This window comes from Megalobrama amblycephala, linkage group LG4, assembly GCF_018812025.1.
Source record: "Megalobrama amblycephala isolate DHTTF-2021 linkage group LG4, ASM1881202v1, whole genome shotgun sequence".
Lineage (NCBI taxonomy): Eukaryota > Metazoa > Chordata > Actinopteri > Cypriniformes > Xenocyprididae > Megalobrama > Megalobrama amblycephala.
In genome coordinates this window covers 41039836-41056097 of record NC_063047.1, presented here as the reverse complement: position 1 = coordinate 41056097, position 16262 = coordinate 41039836, and the positions used below count along the sequence as shown (strand labels likewise).

The window sequence follows — 16262 nt, the reverse complement described above, 5'->3', positions numbered from 1 at the left end:
CGCCAGTACGTTTCTCCACAGGAGGTTTATATAGGGCTCTCTACCTGTCTCTTATCAGGAAATCTGGGCTCAACAAATCTGGCCACTTTGAGACTTTTTGTTTTCTCAATGAATCTTGATGGATCATTTTTACTGTAATATTGTACATTACTTTCTTTGTAATGCTCTTAAAAGAACAACACTGTGGAGTCCTAGAGTACAACATTGTATCCACCACTTCTTCTTCCACCTCCTTTAATGCTGGAGTAACAGCCAGTTCTGGAAAATCCATATCATTTGCCATTTCCTGAATATTTCCATGTCTTTGTGCAATAAATGTCCTGTTTCCACTTGGCAATGCATTGTAAATTTCTTCTTTTAAATTTGACACAAGACGAGCAGATCTCAAGCTCATTGCCTCTTTAAGTTCATCAAGCGATTTCCACCCTTCTTCGTTCAATAAATGATCTAGCTTTATTCAATTTATTCAATTCCATTCCTCAATAAACATTGTTGTACAGTCAGAGAAGACAGCAATCTGGTTTGAATCATTGGATTAAAGAAAAGTGGTTGCTCCAGTGCCCAATGTTCTTGATTGTCCACATTCTGCTCTGTTCTTAGAACAGTTTTCCATGTTTGTAACATAGCTCTATAAAAACCAGTGAGCTCAGACAAGTTCATCTCCTCAAGCTTCATTAAGAATAATTGTTTATCAAGTCCAAAGCCACCAACTCTCCTCATGATTGCACTTGCAGTTTTTCCCCATAACACATCTTTATCATAGAGAAATATCTGTGCAGCCTGTAGCCTAAAAGCACAAATTCTATTTCTCACATCCACAAGTCCTTGGCTGCCTTCCTGTACTGATGAGTATAATACTGCAGCGTGAGTCCAATGCAGTCCATTCCAAAAAAAATGTACTATTGTCCTTTGTATATTGGAGATCAACACCTCTGGTGGCTCCATGACCATAGTCCTATGCCACAAAGTAGAAGCAGCCAGATTGTTTACTACCAGAACTCTTCCTCGATATGACAATTGTGGTATTAGCCATCTCCACTTCGACAATCGGGCAGACACCTTTTCTATCAAACCCTCCCAGTTTTTCTTTTGAAATTGTTCATTTCCTAAAAAAACTCCTAAAATTTTTAGTCCATCTTTTTTCCATTGCAACCCCTTCTGGAAGTTGTTTTCAGAATTACCAATTATAAATCCTTTGCGTTTTGTCCAATTAACCTTGGCAGAAGAGGCTTTTTTGTATAGTTCAATAGTTTTTGTTAAAATGTCAATGTCTTTTTGTCCTGTAATAAAAACAGTAATGTCATCTGCATAGGCTGATAAAACGACCTTAGAATGACCATTAACCTGAGGAATTATGGTTCCTTTTAAATTCCTCCTCAACTAAAGTTTCAATTATTAGGCTATATAATTGTCCTGAAATTGGAAAACCTTGCCTTATACCTCTTGTCACAGGAATTGGAGCACTTAAACCACCCCCCACTTTCACCATCACATAAACATTAGAATACAACAACCGAATATATGAAATAAAACCATCACCAAAACCATAACTCTTTAACACTTTAAATAGATATGATCCACACGATCAAATGCTTTTTCTTGATCTAACAACAACACTCCCAAATCATTCTTATTATTCTGATTAAAATCAATTATATCTCTCAATGAAAAAAGTCTATCTACTGTATAATAGCTCTCTTAGGAATGCAATATATTTGATCATTTTGGATCAGCAAATCTAAACAGTGTTTGAGTCTATTTGCTAAACACTTTGAAAAGATTTTATAGTCCAGACCCAAAAGCGATACAGGTCTTCAGTTTTTTAACAGTCCAAGGTCTCCCTTTTTTGGAGGTAATGACAAAACTTATTGGAAGTGAATTACCTTTGATGCATTCTAGAATTACTTTATATAAATCGGGTCCTATTAGGTCCCAAAATTGTTGATAAAATTCCACCGGTAATCCATCAATTCCAGGTGATTTGCCTTGGCTCATAGCCTCTGTGAACTCTTGAAAAGTGACTAAATCATCTACATTTTTTGTTTTTTTTGTTTTTTCCAAGCTGAGGTAACTCTTTAAGTAAGTCCTCAGTACAGTCCATGTCACAACTCTCAGCTCTATATAATTGTTTATAAAAGTCTCCTGCCAATCTCCTCATTTCTGTAGGATCTGATGTAACTGATCCATCCGAACGACAAAGATGGCACATCATTTTTTGTTGAACATGCTTTCTTTCAAGGTTAAAAAAGAATGTACTTGGAGCATCCATATCTTTAATGGAACAGTATCTTGATCTTATCAGTGCTCCTTTTGCTTGTTCATGTAGAAATAAACTCAGTTCTTGTCTTTTCTTCTTTAACCCAATACACTGTACATCTTCATTATTATTTACAGCTTGTTTTTCTACAAACTCAATGTCACTTTGTAAAGCTTTCACTGTGCTTTCAACATATTTGATGAGTGGAAAGCGTAATTTTGACAAAACATTTTTATATTAACCTTTCCCACATCCCACCATTGGCTTAGGTTTTCAAAAGAATTTTTCTTCAATTTCCAAATATTCCAGAACAATTTACATTTTTCACAAAAAGAGACATCCTGTAATAACTTTACATTAAAAATCCAGTAATAATTAGATTTAAATGTCTTCTTCAAATTAACATCTAATATGACCATATGATGGTCTGAAAAACCATTAGGTCTAATAAAAGTATTCATCACCTTATTGTTCCATATTTTTTTTTAAAAATAAAACCTATCCAATCTCGCTCCAGTAATTCTGTTATCAACTACTTTTACCCATGTATACTGCTTTATTCATTCATTTCTTGTTCTCCATACATCTATTAATTGAAATTAATTTATAATTTTTTTTAATGCATCACTTGATTTATTATGCGGCTCTTCCCCATTTCGGTCAACAATGAAGTCTGTTGTACAATTACAATAACCTCCTAATATTAGACAAACATCATCATCATATTTTTCAGTAACCTTCCTTAATTCCATAAAACACATTGTTCGGAGCATAAACATTAACAAATACAAATATTATTCCTTTATATTCAATTTTAGTTCATAATAATCTTCCTTTAACAATTTCTTCTATCTTTAAAATATTCACACTTTCAGAAAATAAAATTGAGCGCTTCATGTTTTCATCCAAGAGGAACTGTTTTAATTGCGCTAGCTAACTTCCCATATCTCATTACTTTGGATGAAAGACGGCACATTTGAAATAGTTACCTTAACAGTTGGTGCATCCAAAGGCGAAACAGTAATAAAGTCTCCACTTACCACTATTCCACTGCTTATAAGACGATTCACTTGGCTCTCTTCTTTTACAAACACAACCACTGCTTTATTCATTCGCGAAGCAGATGAGATGTTTTGATAACACACTTCCTCCACATTCACCCAGTTTGCCGTCACACACCTAATTCCATGCCGAAGGGAAACACATGGCGTAAGGGACGCCATCCCGCTCCCAACCTGATCCTCAAAAAAATATACTACTATCACTACAAAAAAAATAACTTAAATGAAAGATTGAAAAAGTTTAGAAAAGATAAGCAACAAACACACAATCACCCTCCCCTCGTGAGAACCCTCACACACCCAAACACTCCCAGCATGCACCAAGAGAGAGGGCCAGAGAATGCCCAAGAAAAAGCCAAGAATCCAAAGAGAACCCAGAGCAATAGTTACAATCTTCTTTTATCCCTTCTTTGACCATGTGACTGAAACCCAAATGTGAGACATTCAAACTGACCAATCAGAAGATTAAAACTTCCCCCACTGTACTAAAGGTGCGACCATTTGTATACCCCCAATGTACATACATTTTGGCTTGATCACTATCAGCACCTTTGTGCCTTCCAAATGGCCTTTGTAGCAAGAGAGAGGGGGTTGAAACAGTAAAGCAAATGTCTTTGTTCATTTCAAAATATCTTTGGATATTTTCAATCTTACAACTCATGTGAGTAGCGGGATCAAAGCAGCCTCCGCATCTGTTTTCAGGCCTTCCCACTTTGCTCTCTCCAGCACTGGAAAGCTTTTCTAATGTAAACGCGGGTCCTAAAGTGCTTGCCCAGGCATAAACCTTCATTCCAGTGATATTCTTTTGAGCTCTTTTGTATTGTGTCCCATTTCAGTTTTTTTTTTCTTATTTTCAAATCTCCTTCTTGCTCCACCTCTCTCTTCGATCGTCATATGCCCCCTAATGTTGATTGGTTAGACGTTTGTTGTTGGTATCGGCCCGACTAACTTCCAAACAATGTATTTGAAATACTACTGAGTCTCCCTTTAAGTATGTATATGCAGTTCCCTGAGAAGCAGAACTTTGTCATGTTGCCATACCTCTGGCATGCCTGTACACTTTCCTTCAGGTGATATGAAGTTGATGATGTTCTCTCTAGGTGCTTTTATATACCCTGCCAGCACCTGTGACGTCACCTGACTGGGATAGCCAATCAAGATTTGTTTGTAACACACATATGCTTCAGACACATGCTTCATGTTCCCATAGCATCATCTCCATGACACACTGTCTTGTTCCCGTTCTCAGGGAACCGGGAACCAAGATGTTTTATGAAACCTTTGAGTTTCAATACTGTAGGTTTCATTAATTCTCTAATAAATTAAACATTTTAACCTATCAATATTGTTTGATCACATATTGTGATGGCGTGTTAAAAGATTTTTCTTTCTGTGACCAGCTACGTCAAAAGATGTGTTTGTGTGCTTGCACATACATTTTGTTACTTCTTGCGGTTTGCTGGAAATAAACACTCTGAAAAAAGTGAAACAACCATATCATTTATGTACAGTGCATTTTTATATTGGTCTAAATGAAAATCATGGTTCACTTTCGAAGGGAACTTCAACTCTGCGTTCAATCACGCTTTGGGGAACGTCTCACATGTGAGCTGATGTTTAAAAGCCAGGTATCAAAAAACTCCAATCATATTGGCCGGCGACAGCCTATGACATCATCATAGCGCGACCCGGAAGTATATAAGGAGCGCCTAGAGAACCAGGAACTGTCTTTCGGAACTGTTCTGTCTGATCGCGATTGTATCGACTTCGGTAAGTGTATCTATATTATGTCTTACAAACGTTCAAGAGAGTGTGACACTTGATATACACATTTCTGGGCGTTTTCTGTCTGGAGAGGAACGCGCATAGACAGTGCTTGAGGGCGCTGTTTGTGTGTTTGTCTGTTGTTTACTGTGAGCGTCTCCCTTTCGGGACGCTTCGTTCTCACTTGGCACTCTTCTCGAGGGAAGAGGTGTCCGCATCTGTGCCTGGTGATTCTGGTCCCGTTTGTGCTGAGGCAAAACGGCGGCTGCAATCATGAAGCTTGCAGGTGAGCTCGTTGGGAAGTTTGAGAAAGTTGTATTCTCTCTCAGCTCCCCCGGGGGCTGATGAGGATGAGTTGTTGGATGACGATGACGTCCGTGTTTGACGTCATCGCGTCCGGCAGCGAGCACTCCTCTGGCTGCTGTGTATGCGGAGTTGCTGGTGCTGGCAGGCTGCGGCTGCCATGAGAGCGCGTTAAGAAAGGGGCCGCGCGCGGATGGCTCAACAAGCGGTTCCTTTCTGTCCATGAACGCTGCAGCTCCCATAAACTTTCCATTCCTTCCCGATCTCCGCGTTTGAGATCAGGAGGGCACAGAAAAACCCCTAGCCGTTCAGATTTGTATCTGAGCCCAGACAGACGGGAGGAGGAAGAAGCGAGAGTGAGATGGGTGAGCGGATTATGCTCCCCTCCATACGAGGGTTTATAGCACTTAGCTGAGTTCTGCTCTCCAGGATACCCATCTCTACGCATGGGTTTGAGTTGCTTACTGCCCCTCTCGCAGCCGCTCTTACTTGCTCTCTTCTCTGAAGAATGCATTATTGAGATTCTGTATTCAGACAGGGTTGGCCAAGACTAAGTTTGTCCTTCATCAGACCAGGTCGGCCTCCCTGGTGGCATTGGGGGTGACTTCGTTCCCCTCTAGTGACTGGCCGGGGCTCCTTTCGATTCCCTGGCCACATTCCCTTTAAGGGACCACTTTTCTTCTGAAAAGTTGGCCCCAGATGCTTTTAGCGGCCTTGGTAGGCTTTCTACGGAAGGTCTCTTTGAGGCTCAGCTTGGGCTGTTGGCCGTAGGGAATGCTGTCACTGACAGCCTTTGTGTGACCCGAGGGTAAGTTGCTATCTGGCGTTTCATTAGAAACTGCTTGACGTTTGTGTAGCCATCTTTTGGCATGCACTCTCCTTAAGCATGGCGGCATGGGTATATCGTTCCCCAAAGAGTTGAAGTTCCCTTCGAAAGGGAACGTCTCAGGTTACGTATGTAATCATAGTTCCCTGAGAACAGGGAACGATGTAACTATGGTTACATACGTAACCTGAGACGTTTCTGCTTTAAACCTCTTCTGTTCAGTTTGTCTAAAAGCAAATTTTTGTTTAAAACCAGTGTCGATGTGAAGAACACATACTGGCTAGCTTTACTGACTGGAGAAATTATTGTGGGTTTTATTTATTTTTCTGTTTTTTGTTTGTTTGTTTTGTTTTTTTCTCCATAACAGAAAAGATTATAGACATAGATATTTTAAAAGACATCACAATAAACACTAAGGTCTTTCGAGGAGAATATTCCTGTCTTTATTAATAATAAGTAACCTAAATTAAACATTGAATAGTTTTTAAGAAGTGCACTAAGCTCGAGAGTAAACATCAAAAAAGGTGTCTGAGATAGAAGGAATAGATAGTTGATCTTCTTGGTTTAAATACATTACCTGAAAAACAAAAAAAGAGGCTGAGAAGTGGAAGAGGGCCATGGCAGACTGTGAATTTCATCTTGCCAACCAGCAATCTAGATACGTTTGCTTTCGAATGAACCTTGCGGTGGTGGGGCTTGGTGGAGTTTCCCTCAGACAGTGTGTGTGGGGGGGCCGAGACCACGAACAAAGTGGTTTTAAACAGACAGTGGTCATAAAGAAGCCCAAAAGTGCTTCACACTGGTGTAATAAAAGTGTAAGGTTACTCTTTTTGGCAGATTAGGACAGACAGCCAGGAGAGTCACGAGTTGCCAGCTTCCCCCCCAGACAAAAACACCTTTCACTGGGCACAGGAGCTGGTGGCCTGGCCTCTAGTCAAAGAAGTCTTTGCAGACCAAAATTTCATTCACGTTTGCTGGGAGACTGTTTTGTCTAAAACATGCCGTGTGTGTTTGTAATTTTTGGAGAGTGTTAGGAGCGTGCAGATGGACTGACTTAAATGGACTGAAGTCTGAAATTCAATGAAGTTTTAAGACAGCCACAAGATTTTTCTTTCTTCAGCCTTGTAATATAACAGTTAATTTTCCTTGAATGTACACAAACAGACTTATTCAAAATAAATACTACAATAAATAATGAAAAAACTTTTATTTAAAAATGAGAAAAATATGAAAAACAACAATAGATACAGTTAAATTAAACAGTGTAATAAATAAATATATTTACATAAAAACAAATTCTAAAAACCATCCACCGATATATATATATATATATATATATAATATAATATAATATAATATAATACACACACACACACACACACACACATATATATATATATATATATATATATATATATATATATATATATATATATATATATATATATATTATTATATTGTATATCAAACCTTCTTTATATGTTAAGTTTAGAGTTTAGTTGTACCCAGATGATGTCTGACCTGTCTGGCACAAACAGATGAATATAAAGAATTAAATGACCTCTTTTATAGTCTCTTAAATGTACATAGACAAGTGGTCCCTACTGAGGAACCTTTGAAAGACAGTTTATTCTTTTTGGATAGATTATGTGTCTGCTGTTTTTTTGTGACTCATAAACTTTCCAGCTGGATTTGAGGAGTCAAATCCAGTTTTAGTCTTGGTCTTTTCTTTTCAGATGAACTCTCCTTGTCATAGGGATAGTCTTCACTGTCACAGTCTTTATCTTGCTTTAGTCTTTAAACATATGTTTCAGTATCTTTTCAGTGATTTTGACTATCAGGGCATCATGCTCTCCCTATGAATAAGTTGTCCAAGGCATACTTGGCCTGCTGGGAGGTCGTATAACTGTCCTCACTTTCAGGGTGCTGTTAACAGACACAGTTTCTTGCATTACATGGTGCGTGGCCGGGATTTGTGTAACGGCAGGCCAGGACCACAGGTCCGCATCCAGGGTTTTTGAGAAGTAGTCCAGATAGTCCGTGCTTTTTCCTTCATCTGAGGTTGTGATGTCTGCCATTGAGAAAAGGAGTGTGATTAACATGAGGGACACTTTCTGGGAAATTAAAGGTATAATTCACTTAAAAATGACAATTCTGTTATCATTTAATCTCCCTCATGTTGTTCCAAACCTGTATAACTTTCTTCTGTGAAAACAAACAGGATGAGTTCTGCCATCTGTGACCTATTCTATTGTAAAGGCAGGAACACACCAAGCCGACGCCGACGTACTAGTGGTGACCAAAGCAGACTGCGGAGTTGGCTCAGCGTCTGGGTCCAAAATTGCCCTGACACACCAAACCGACGCTCGACACCCGACGGCCAAGTAGCACGTCCGTTCTGCGCCTATGTAAGATGAAATGCCTTTCCGTACCAGCAGGTGGCAGTAGCTGAACAGCCAGTCAGAATGATCAGATGGCCAGACGGACCGATGAGCTCTGATGCCGATTCAACATGTCGAATCGGCCGAAAAAAAGCAGACGAGGACCAACTTCAGCCAACAGTACAGAACACACTGAGAAAACTGAGTCGGCCGACAAACAAAAACTGCTCGACGGCCGACCTTCGGCTTGGTGTGTTCCTGCCTTAATACGATAGGCATGTCTTATCACTTGGTGGCAATAGTGAAGATAAAAGACAGAGAAAAGTGTAGTAGAAGAAGATCGGTACTAATGATGACATCAGTAACTATCAGGGCATTGGCTCTGATCACTTTCCCTAATTGGCTGTTTTGTTGCAGGGGGCGTAACTTGTAGCAGTAGGTGTAATTGCAGCAGCGTGGTTTATAGTACTGAAGGACGCAGTCAGATACATGTAGAAATTTAAGTCATTATACACTGATATTTTCCTCCTCCAGTCTGTTGATATTCCTGAATTCCTGGCAGAATTATTCAGACCAATTTTGTGCACTGAATCAACTGATTCACTGAAAAGATCTGACTCAAAAGAAGGTTTTTCTTAAACCGGGCATTGTTGAGCTCTCGTGAATTCACCGTGAAGAACTAGGGTGGATATGAAGACTTGGTGAATGGCGACTTTCATGGCCTGTTTCTCGCATAAAGCGACTTCAGAAGACTTGGAATATAACATATTTTATGAACCACTTTATGCTACTTATATAGTCCTTATTATGCCCTTTTTCAAGTTCAACAGATCGAATCTCCATTCACTCTAACTGAAGTTGTGTTATGAACAACACTCTAAATTTCACCTTTTGTGTTCCACAGAAGAAAGTTATACGGATTTGGAATGATGTGAGGGACAAATAATGACATGAATTCTTATTTTTGAGTGAACAATCCCTTTAAATGCTCACTATGAGACTGTTTGTCATCTTAAAGAAGCTTTCAGGGTGAGGAAAGCACCTCTACAGCTTCGCTCAGATAAAAAGATGCATCATACACAGCAGCAGAGGGTGTAGCAGTTAAGTTTGGCTGCATTGCGTCCTGTCCCAGCATAGCGGTTCTTCTTGGGCAGCAGCAGAATGAAGGACACAGCCAGTGACACATGGTAGAAACTGTGGACATAAGCGTAGTCCCACTCCTGCAGGAGTAAATGAGCAAGTCATTACCGCAGTTACGCAAACATGCTTTTCTAACAAATTGTGTAATGTGTTCCTCCAGTTGCAGTAGCTGTTTAAGAGCTGCATCATATTTTTACCTCAAAATAGAAGCGAAGCATCAAAGCAAGAGCACCGAAGCAGAACCCTGGCCCCACTTGTTGAGTATAAACACTTTTGTCTGGATAAAGGCCTTTCTTTTCCTTCATTTTTTGTAACTGGAACAATGAAAAAACAATATTGTAAAACCTTGTGAATGCATTTGCGGTAGATAATAAAATCTTGAGTTTCCATGTTGTCAATATGAGCAAAATACAATTCCTCATCAAGCTTATTTCAGCTCCGCTCTTACGACTACATGAATCTAATACATTAAAAAACATATTTTTCTCTGTTTTTTGCTTCTGTCCACACTGAGATGGTGTTTTTGTTCTGTAAAAACTGCTTTTTTAAAGACGCTCTTCAGTGTGAATACATTTGAAAACATTGTTTTCGCATTGAACTGTGGATTGTGAAAACAAGTATTTGAAAATGATGACACATTAAGTCATGTGACGCACATTACACCTATTATTCCGGCATGTGCCAGCTATGTTCTATTCACTTGCACAGTGTTGCTAAAGATAAAGTATTGCCATTTTCAAATGCATGTGGATTAATGTAGACATAGCTTGTCAAATGCGTTATTGTAAGAACTGCATCTGATGTGTCTCAGACTCACCCATTTGACTGTTATCATGAAAACAGCTGTTCCAATTGGGCCGGAGTAGATGCCGTAGCCCAAGCGGTCCTGGTAGATCCTTACAGCCGCAGTCAACACACCAAACATGGTGAGCGAAGAGCGCTTGGGTTCATCGAAATCTCCCAGTGCTGCATGAGAGCAAATGGACACATATTCTTTACATGACACACCGGAATGCAAGATGTAAACACTTGTCTCACTGCTCACGAAAAAATAATATTTTAAATCAATTTGTTTGACCCATGGGAGTGCATGTGTATTTTATTATAAATAGATTTATACCTTTACAAAACATTGAGATTTGCTCTAGATTAGGAAATGGAGATGCTACCATTATTTGCTCACCTAATAGTGTGACCCACATGGAGATAGCTGTGCCATACACGCTGAAGTACTCCAGAATCTCATACTTCATGAAACAGAGAATGGACAAGCCCGGACCGTCACATGCATGGTATATCTGAGAACAGAGTCAAGTCAAGTCAAGTCACCTTTATTTATATAGCGCTTTTTACAATGCAGATTGTGTCAAAGCAGCTTTACATTGATAACTGGTACATAATTTGGCTGCACAGCAGCTCTTAAATAATAGTGTCAATGCAGGCAGATCAGAAGCACTGTTGAATAAATGTCAAGAATACTATTGAATATCAAATGTCAAGTGTCCCCAACTAAGCAAGCCAAAGGCGACAGCGGCAAGGAACCCAAACTCCATCAAGTGATATCAGGTGGAGAAAACACATGACTGCTAAGTCACCTTGATAGATAGGTATCTGCTTAATTTAAAAGGCTCTAAAATAGATTACATGAAACTTTCCATGTTTTTTTATGTGTGTGTATGTATATATATATATATATATATATATATATATATATATATATATATATATATATATATATATATATATATATATATATATATGATCCTTTTTATCCTTTTTAATTGTTTTTCCTGTTTAATTGTTGAACTGCACCTTGTTAAGATGGCATGTCAGAGTAAAAAAAAAAAAAAAAAAACCTAAATTTTGCTTTAATTGAAATGAAAATATCATACCTGTCTTTTTTATGTTGGGTTTTTTGCATTTTTATATTGTTTTTCTATGTAAAGTTAGCCACGTCTCACAGCTTTTTTTAGTGTCACACACAAGCACCACTTTAAGAAAAATAAGTTCTAGTTTTTAAAAAAAATTTCTACCAATTTTCTACCATGTTGTTGTGCTACATCTGATGTTTTTGAACATAAGACCATGTTCTGTGTGAAGGGCCCCTGTAGCATAAGTATATCATTACAAATGACCGATACACAAGCTGAAAAGATACTGAAATCTCTCAGTTCTGTATATTAGGGTATATTGTATATTGAATAAATATAATGCTATTTTTTAGTACACATCTATAAAAGCACCCATTCTCTTACCGCTGTGAAGAACATTGTGAAGAAATAGACCATGGCCTCCATGTGGAAGCCCCTCTTGGCGGCCACACTGGCTGCAGGCAGGAACACCAAACTGCTGATGGTGGGCAGCAACATCTTGGCGATAAACGCTCCCATTGTGACCCAAATAAAAGGCCTTAGGGTTTGTGGAAAACAGGGTTGTTTCAAACCACCAGATCTTTTGGAGAAGCGGCTGAGAGAGTAAAGAAGTGATTCTCACACACTCACAACCTCCTCTGGAGGATCTTTAAAGTTTAAATGGCTCAGAGAGGTCTGTATGCGCACTGTCATCAGAACAGCAGCTGTCTGCGTGAAGACTGGGAGAGGCCTGCAATCACATGGCACGCTTCTGTCACACATGTTTGGGATTGTAGAACAACAGCAGCGGGACAAAAGTGAAGCCATTTATGGTACTTCACAATCTATGGAACCGCAATCACAGAGTCAATGCTGAGTCAAGGTTTTACCAGGCATAAAAAAATTTCTAGCGCGCCATTGGGCGTACAGAGAATTCTTTGAAATGTATTTTTCTTATACTGGTCAGTCTGGACGGCAATGTGTTGAGTCTCAGACATTGAGCTTCTCATGGGTGAATCGATCCTCAGCAGTGGCTATAGAAACAGCTGTCTCTTCTGGGTTATTGACATTGGCCTCGCGAAAGCACCTGTATGCGTCATTGCAAATCTGTGTTTGACGTGAATGTGGTTCTGAGGGCAGAAAAATGTGAATGGTTATGGTAAGGTGTAGGCTTAAGATGTTTGTGTTTGAGACCAGTGAGTCTTGCGTAGACCCATACCAGATGTACCTATTAAATGAATAAGGGGAACCCAAGAACAAATTCTCACTTTGTACTGGTCACATTTCATGTGGTCAAAATATGTCTTTTATATCTTTGAAATCTATTATTTTATGCTCCTGAAACATTTTATCTAAAAGGTCCATATTTACATTCCAAAAGTCAAAAACTCCTCCAAGCATCAGATGATCTGCATCAGCAACCATTTAGTTCAGCGTAAATGGCAGAAAAGACATAAAAACTTGTTCACTCTAAATCAATAGGAAACAGATGTGATTTAGTTACGTTTCTCTAATTTAAACTAGAGTTATTGAAATTTAGCACATTAAATGGCAGCAAGATGAACTGTAAATGCTTGTGTTCTTGCAGCACCACGGGACTACCCTTCTGTATCCTGTGGCTTTTTTGATGTGGCTTTAACGACTTTCTAAATAAGACTTCACACAGTCCACAACAGTTAGGAAACTCCTTATTTTGTTATTTTGAGCACGAGGGAGAGTCTTGCTATGGACTTTGTGGCTGGTCACTCACAGCTGTTCTTCTCTCAGCTGTTGCACCTGCGAGAGGAACACAAAGGGTGCAGTGTGCTGAGCGCTCCTCACGCCCGACATTCTCTAAGTGACTCTGTAACGTGATTCTCCAAGACACCAGAGAGATTGCAAACCTCAGATACTTCCAGAAGAGTCCTCTTTCTTGACCAGTCACTGTCCTGGAATGAGGAGTCACATTTGGGGTCACATGCTGAAAGTGCAACATCATTGCTTTCACTCGTCCATCTCGTTGTGGCCACATTTTTGTGTAGCACTGTTGCTGAATTTGGCCTTGCAAAGTCAAATTTGTTGTAGGGTGTAAGGTGCAATGTGTAAATTTTAGGAGGATCTATTTACAGAAATGCAATATAATATACATAACTATGTTTTCAGTGGTGTATAAAGACCTTACATAATGAACCGTTGTGTTTTTATTACCTTAGAATGAGCCATTTCTATCTACATACACCGGGGGTCCCCTTAAATGTTAAGGCGCCATTTTGCGTCAGCATGTTTCTATAGTAGCCCTAAATAGGCAAAATGGAGCGCATTTCATCAATATGTTGTTGTTTTTCTTTTTCGTTGGTGTTTTTAGAGGCACCTTGCATTGTCGCTACATTGAATATGCAAGAAGAATAAGAAGAAGTAGTAGTAGTAGTTGTCGTCTGGTTTATTAGAAGCACAGACTGTTCTTTGTTAGAAGTAAGAGGAAACCTCATTGCTTGATTGGCTACTCTCTTCTGTCTCAGATGACGACATCTTTGTCCCGTGTTGGCCAAATAGCTTCTCTATGTGCTTTGAAAGGGAGGAGTGAGCAGTGGACTGAGCAATTCACAACCTCACCGCTAGATGCCGCTAAAATTTACACACTGCACCTTTAATACCCTTACAAAGAAAAAAGAAGTGTATTCAATTGTGCCATTAGTATACCTCTTTTAACCCTTAAATGCATGACTGTTTCGCCAATCATTCTTACATATTCGGGTCTTTATTGACCCGAATCTATATCTAACACGGAAGGATCTCTACCTGTCGCGATAATATAAAACTCCTCTGATATTAGAGTAACAATTACAGAAGAATGAAATAAATCATATTTTGTTACCTTTTGGAACTTGAAAGGGCTCAGTTTGAGCAGATGTTTTATGCCATCATCACTGTCCCCGTCAGAGCTCATTTCCCAGTAAATTCAGCAAATAATGGGCTAGTTTTATGTTTGAGGTCACGAAATGAGCCCATTCGCGATCTCAAATGTATTCTCAAAACTATATAATTTTCAACATCTTCAAAATCAATATTTCGATCGCTAACAGCTTCACCAGATTCATCCTGTAACAGTTACAGTCATATTTGATTGCGTTCAGTACTTGTTCTGCAGTAAATCGCTGAGCCATTTCATGTTTTTCTTATTATTTCGTTTTCTGTCTAAATGAGTCGTCACTTCAGCATTGTGTATCAGACATTTCCACCTTGTGGAATAAAGGTGAATTGCACTTATTCCGTCATCTAAGATTCAATTATTGTTGTGCAGAAAAAATACACGTACACTCATACATACCTCGGGTTGTTTGCGACCCTATACAATTTTTACAAAAAATGAATACAAAAATACGCATTCTTTTATAATTTTATGATTTTCTTCTTGTTATATTCTTTATAATGAATTGATTGAGGAATACCAAGAAGGTTGATGTCTATTTTTAAAAAATGAATGAGGAGGAGGGTAGTGAATAACGTCCCGGGTCACTAAAGACCCGAGGTATGCATTTAAGGGTTAAACTAAAAATAAGAAAGTATACTAATTTTATGTACTTCTCAGAAATATACTTTATATTTATATAGTCCACTGGTAGTATACATAGGAATTTACTTCAGATCTACTTAAAGTACAGTTAAAGGTATATTTCAACTATAAAAATTAATACCTAAATAGGAACATAGTAGTATATTTAAAGTGCAAAAATAATATATAAATAGAAATATGATAAGTTCACTTAAAGAAAACTCACAAGTACTTGCGGTATAAAACTACTAAATTAGTAGTTTACTGAGAGTATACTTCAAAGTGTACTTTCATAAACGAATAAATGTGCTATAAGTAAAGGTGCACTATGTAAGATTCCTGTCCACTAGAGGTCGCTAGAGGCCTATTCAAAACAAAGGCGTAGCTTGATGACGCCAAGTTTGAGCGCAGAATCTTGGGACATGTGGTCTTCACTTCACAGCTGGTGAAAAAGAATTGGGATAGGACTCGGGAAGAAATCATGTTCATGGATGCGATTATTAATGTTACTGTAATATGAAGCAGAGCAGGACCGAGTGTTGTGGGAGCTGAACGGGGCCGCTGGAGCGATTGCGCAACTTTTATTATGACACAGTCACTGACGCCGCTTCCGCTTTTCATGAGTATGAGGTAATGCAGCTCTTTTTATCATATTAGATACATTTGAGTGTGTTGAAAATGATGTTATAACATTACTGATATTAGTATACTTACTACATCAAGTATAATTTTAAGTATACTTTAACTTTCAAAGGCAGGTGTTCTCAACTCTTTTTAGGTTCCATAATTCTTTGAGCGCATTCAGTGAAATTCTGACACAAACTCATAAGCTGGATTGTTATATTGACACAGTTGTTGAAATCTTCTGCACTCTCATCTGGATCCCTAGCTGAGATTCTCTGGTCCAAGGCATGAGTATTTTTGGATGGATTAAACTTTGTTGACTTAAAAGTGTTACGGTATGCTGGTAGAGAGATGAGGCAGATACGGATTTCCACAGTAATAGACACTTTACTTCAAATAACACAGGCAGGATACACCAAACATACATAAAACTAAACAGAGAACGGACGAGGAGTGAAGGGAGTGCGTGCAATATAAAGGGAGTGCTGATAATAGAGTCCAGGTGCAGGTGATCCGTGAAGAAG

At 38.7% G+C, this 16262-nt stretch overlaps 1 protein-coding gene across 3 annotated transcripts; it reads right to left on the bottom strand.

Moving 5' to 3' along the window:
* Positions 1 to 7657: 7657 nt before the first annotated feature.
* On the bottom strand, positions 7658 to 12351 carry mymk (myomaker, myoblast fusion factor). 3 transcript variants are annotated; one of them, XM_048189340.1, is made up of 6 exons: positions 11988 to 12349; positions 10916 to 11030; positions 10550 to 10698; positions 9930 to 10046; positions 9672 to 9812; positions 7658 to 8282 (listed from the first exon to the last, which is right to left on the bottom strand). In XM_048189340.1, exons 1-6 carry the CDS (start codon positions 12120 to 12122, stop codon positions 8163 to 8165), a joined length of 777 nt encoding a protein of 258 aa, XP_048045297.1. In that variant the 5' UTR covers positions 12123 to 12349; the 3' UTR covers positions 7658 to 8162. The 3 variants fall into 3 exon arrangements, with proteins under 3 accessions (XP_048045297.1, XP_048045298.1, XP_048045299.1); XM_048189342.1 differs by having other exon boundaries at positions 8170 to 8282; positions 9635 to 9812; positions 11988 to 12351; XM_048189341.1 differs by having other exon boundaries at positions 8166 to 9812; positions 11988 to 12351.
* Positions 12352 to 16262: the final 3911 nt, after the last annotated feature.

Excerpts from the sequence above, each read along its gene's own strand:
- mymk (XM_048189340.1), bottom strand. The coding sequence starts at position 12,122 with ATGGGAGCGTTTATCGCCAAGATGTTGCTGCCCACCATCAGCAGTTTG. Across the intron at positions 10,047-10,549 it reads TCATGATAACAGTCAAATGG|TTACAAAAAATGAAGGAAAA; the intron begins GTGAGTCTGAGA and ends TCATTGTTCCAG. Across the intron at positions 9,813-9,929 it reads TGCTTCGCTTCTATTTTGAG|GAGTGGGACTACGCTTATGT; the intron begins GTAAAAATATGA and ends TTACTCCTGCAG.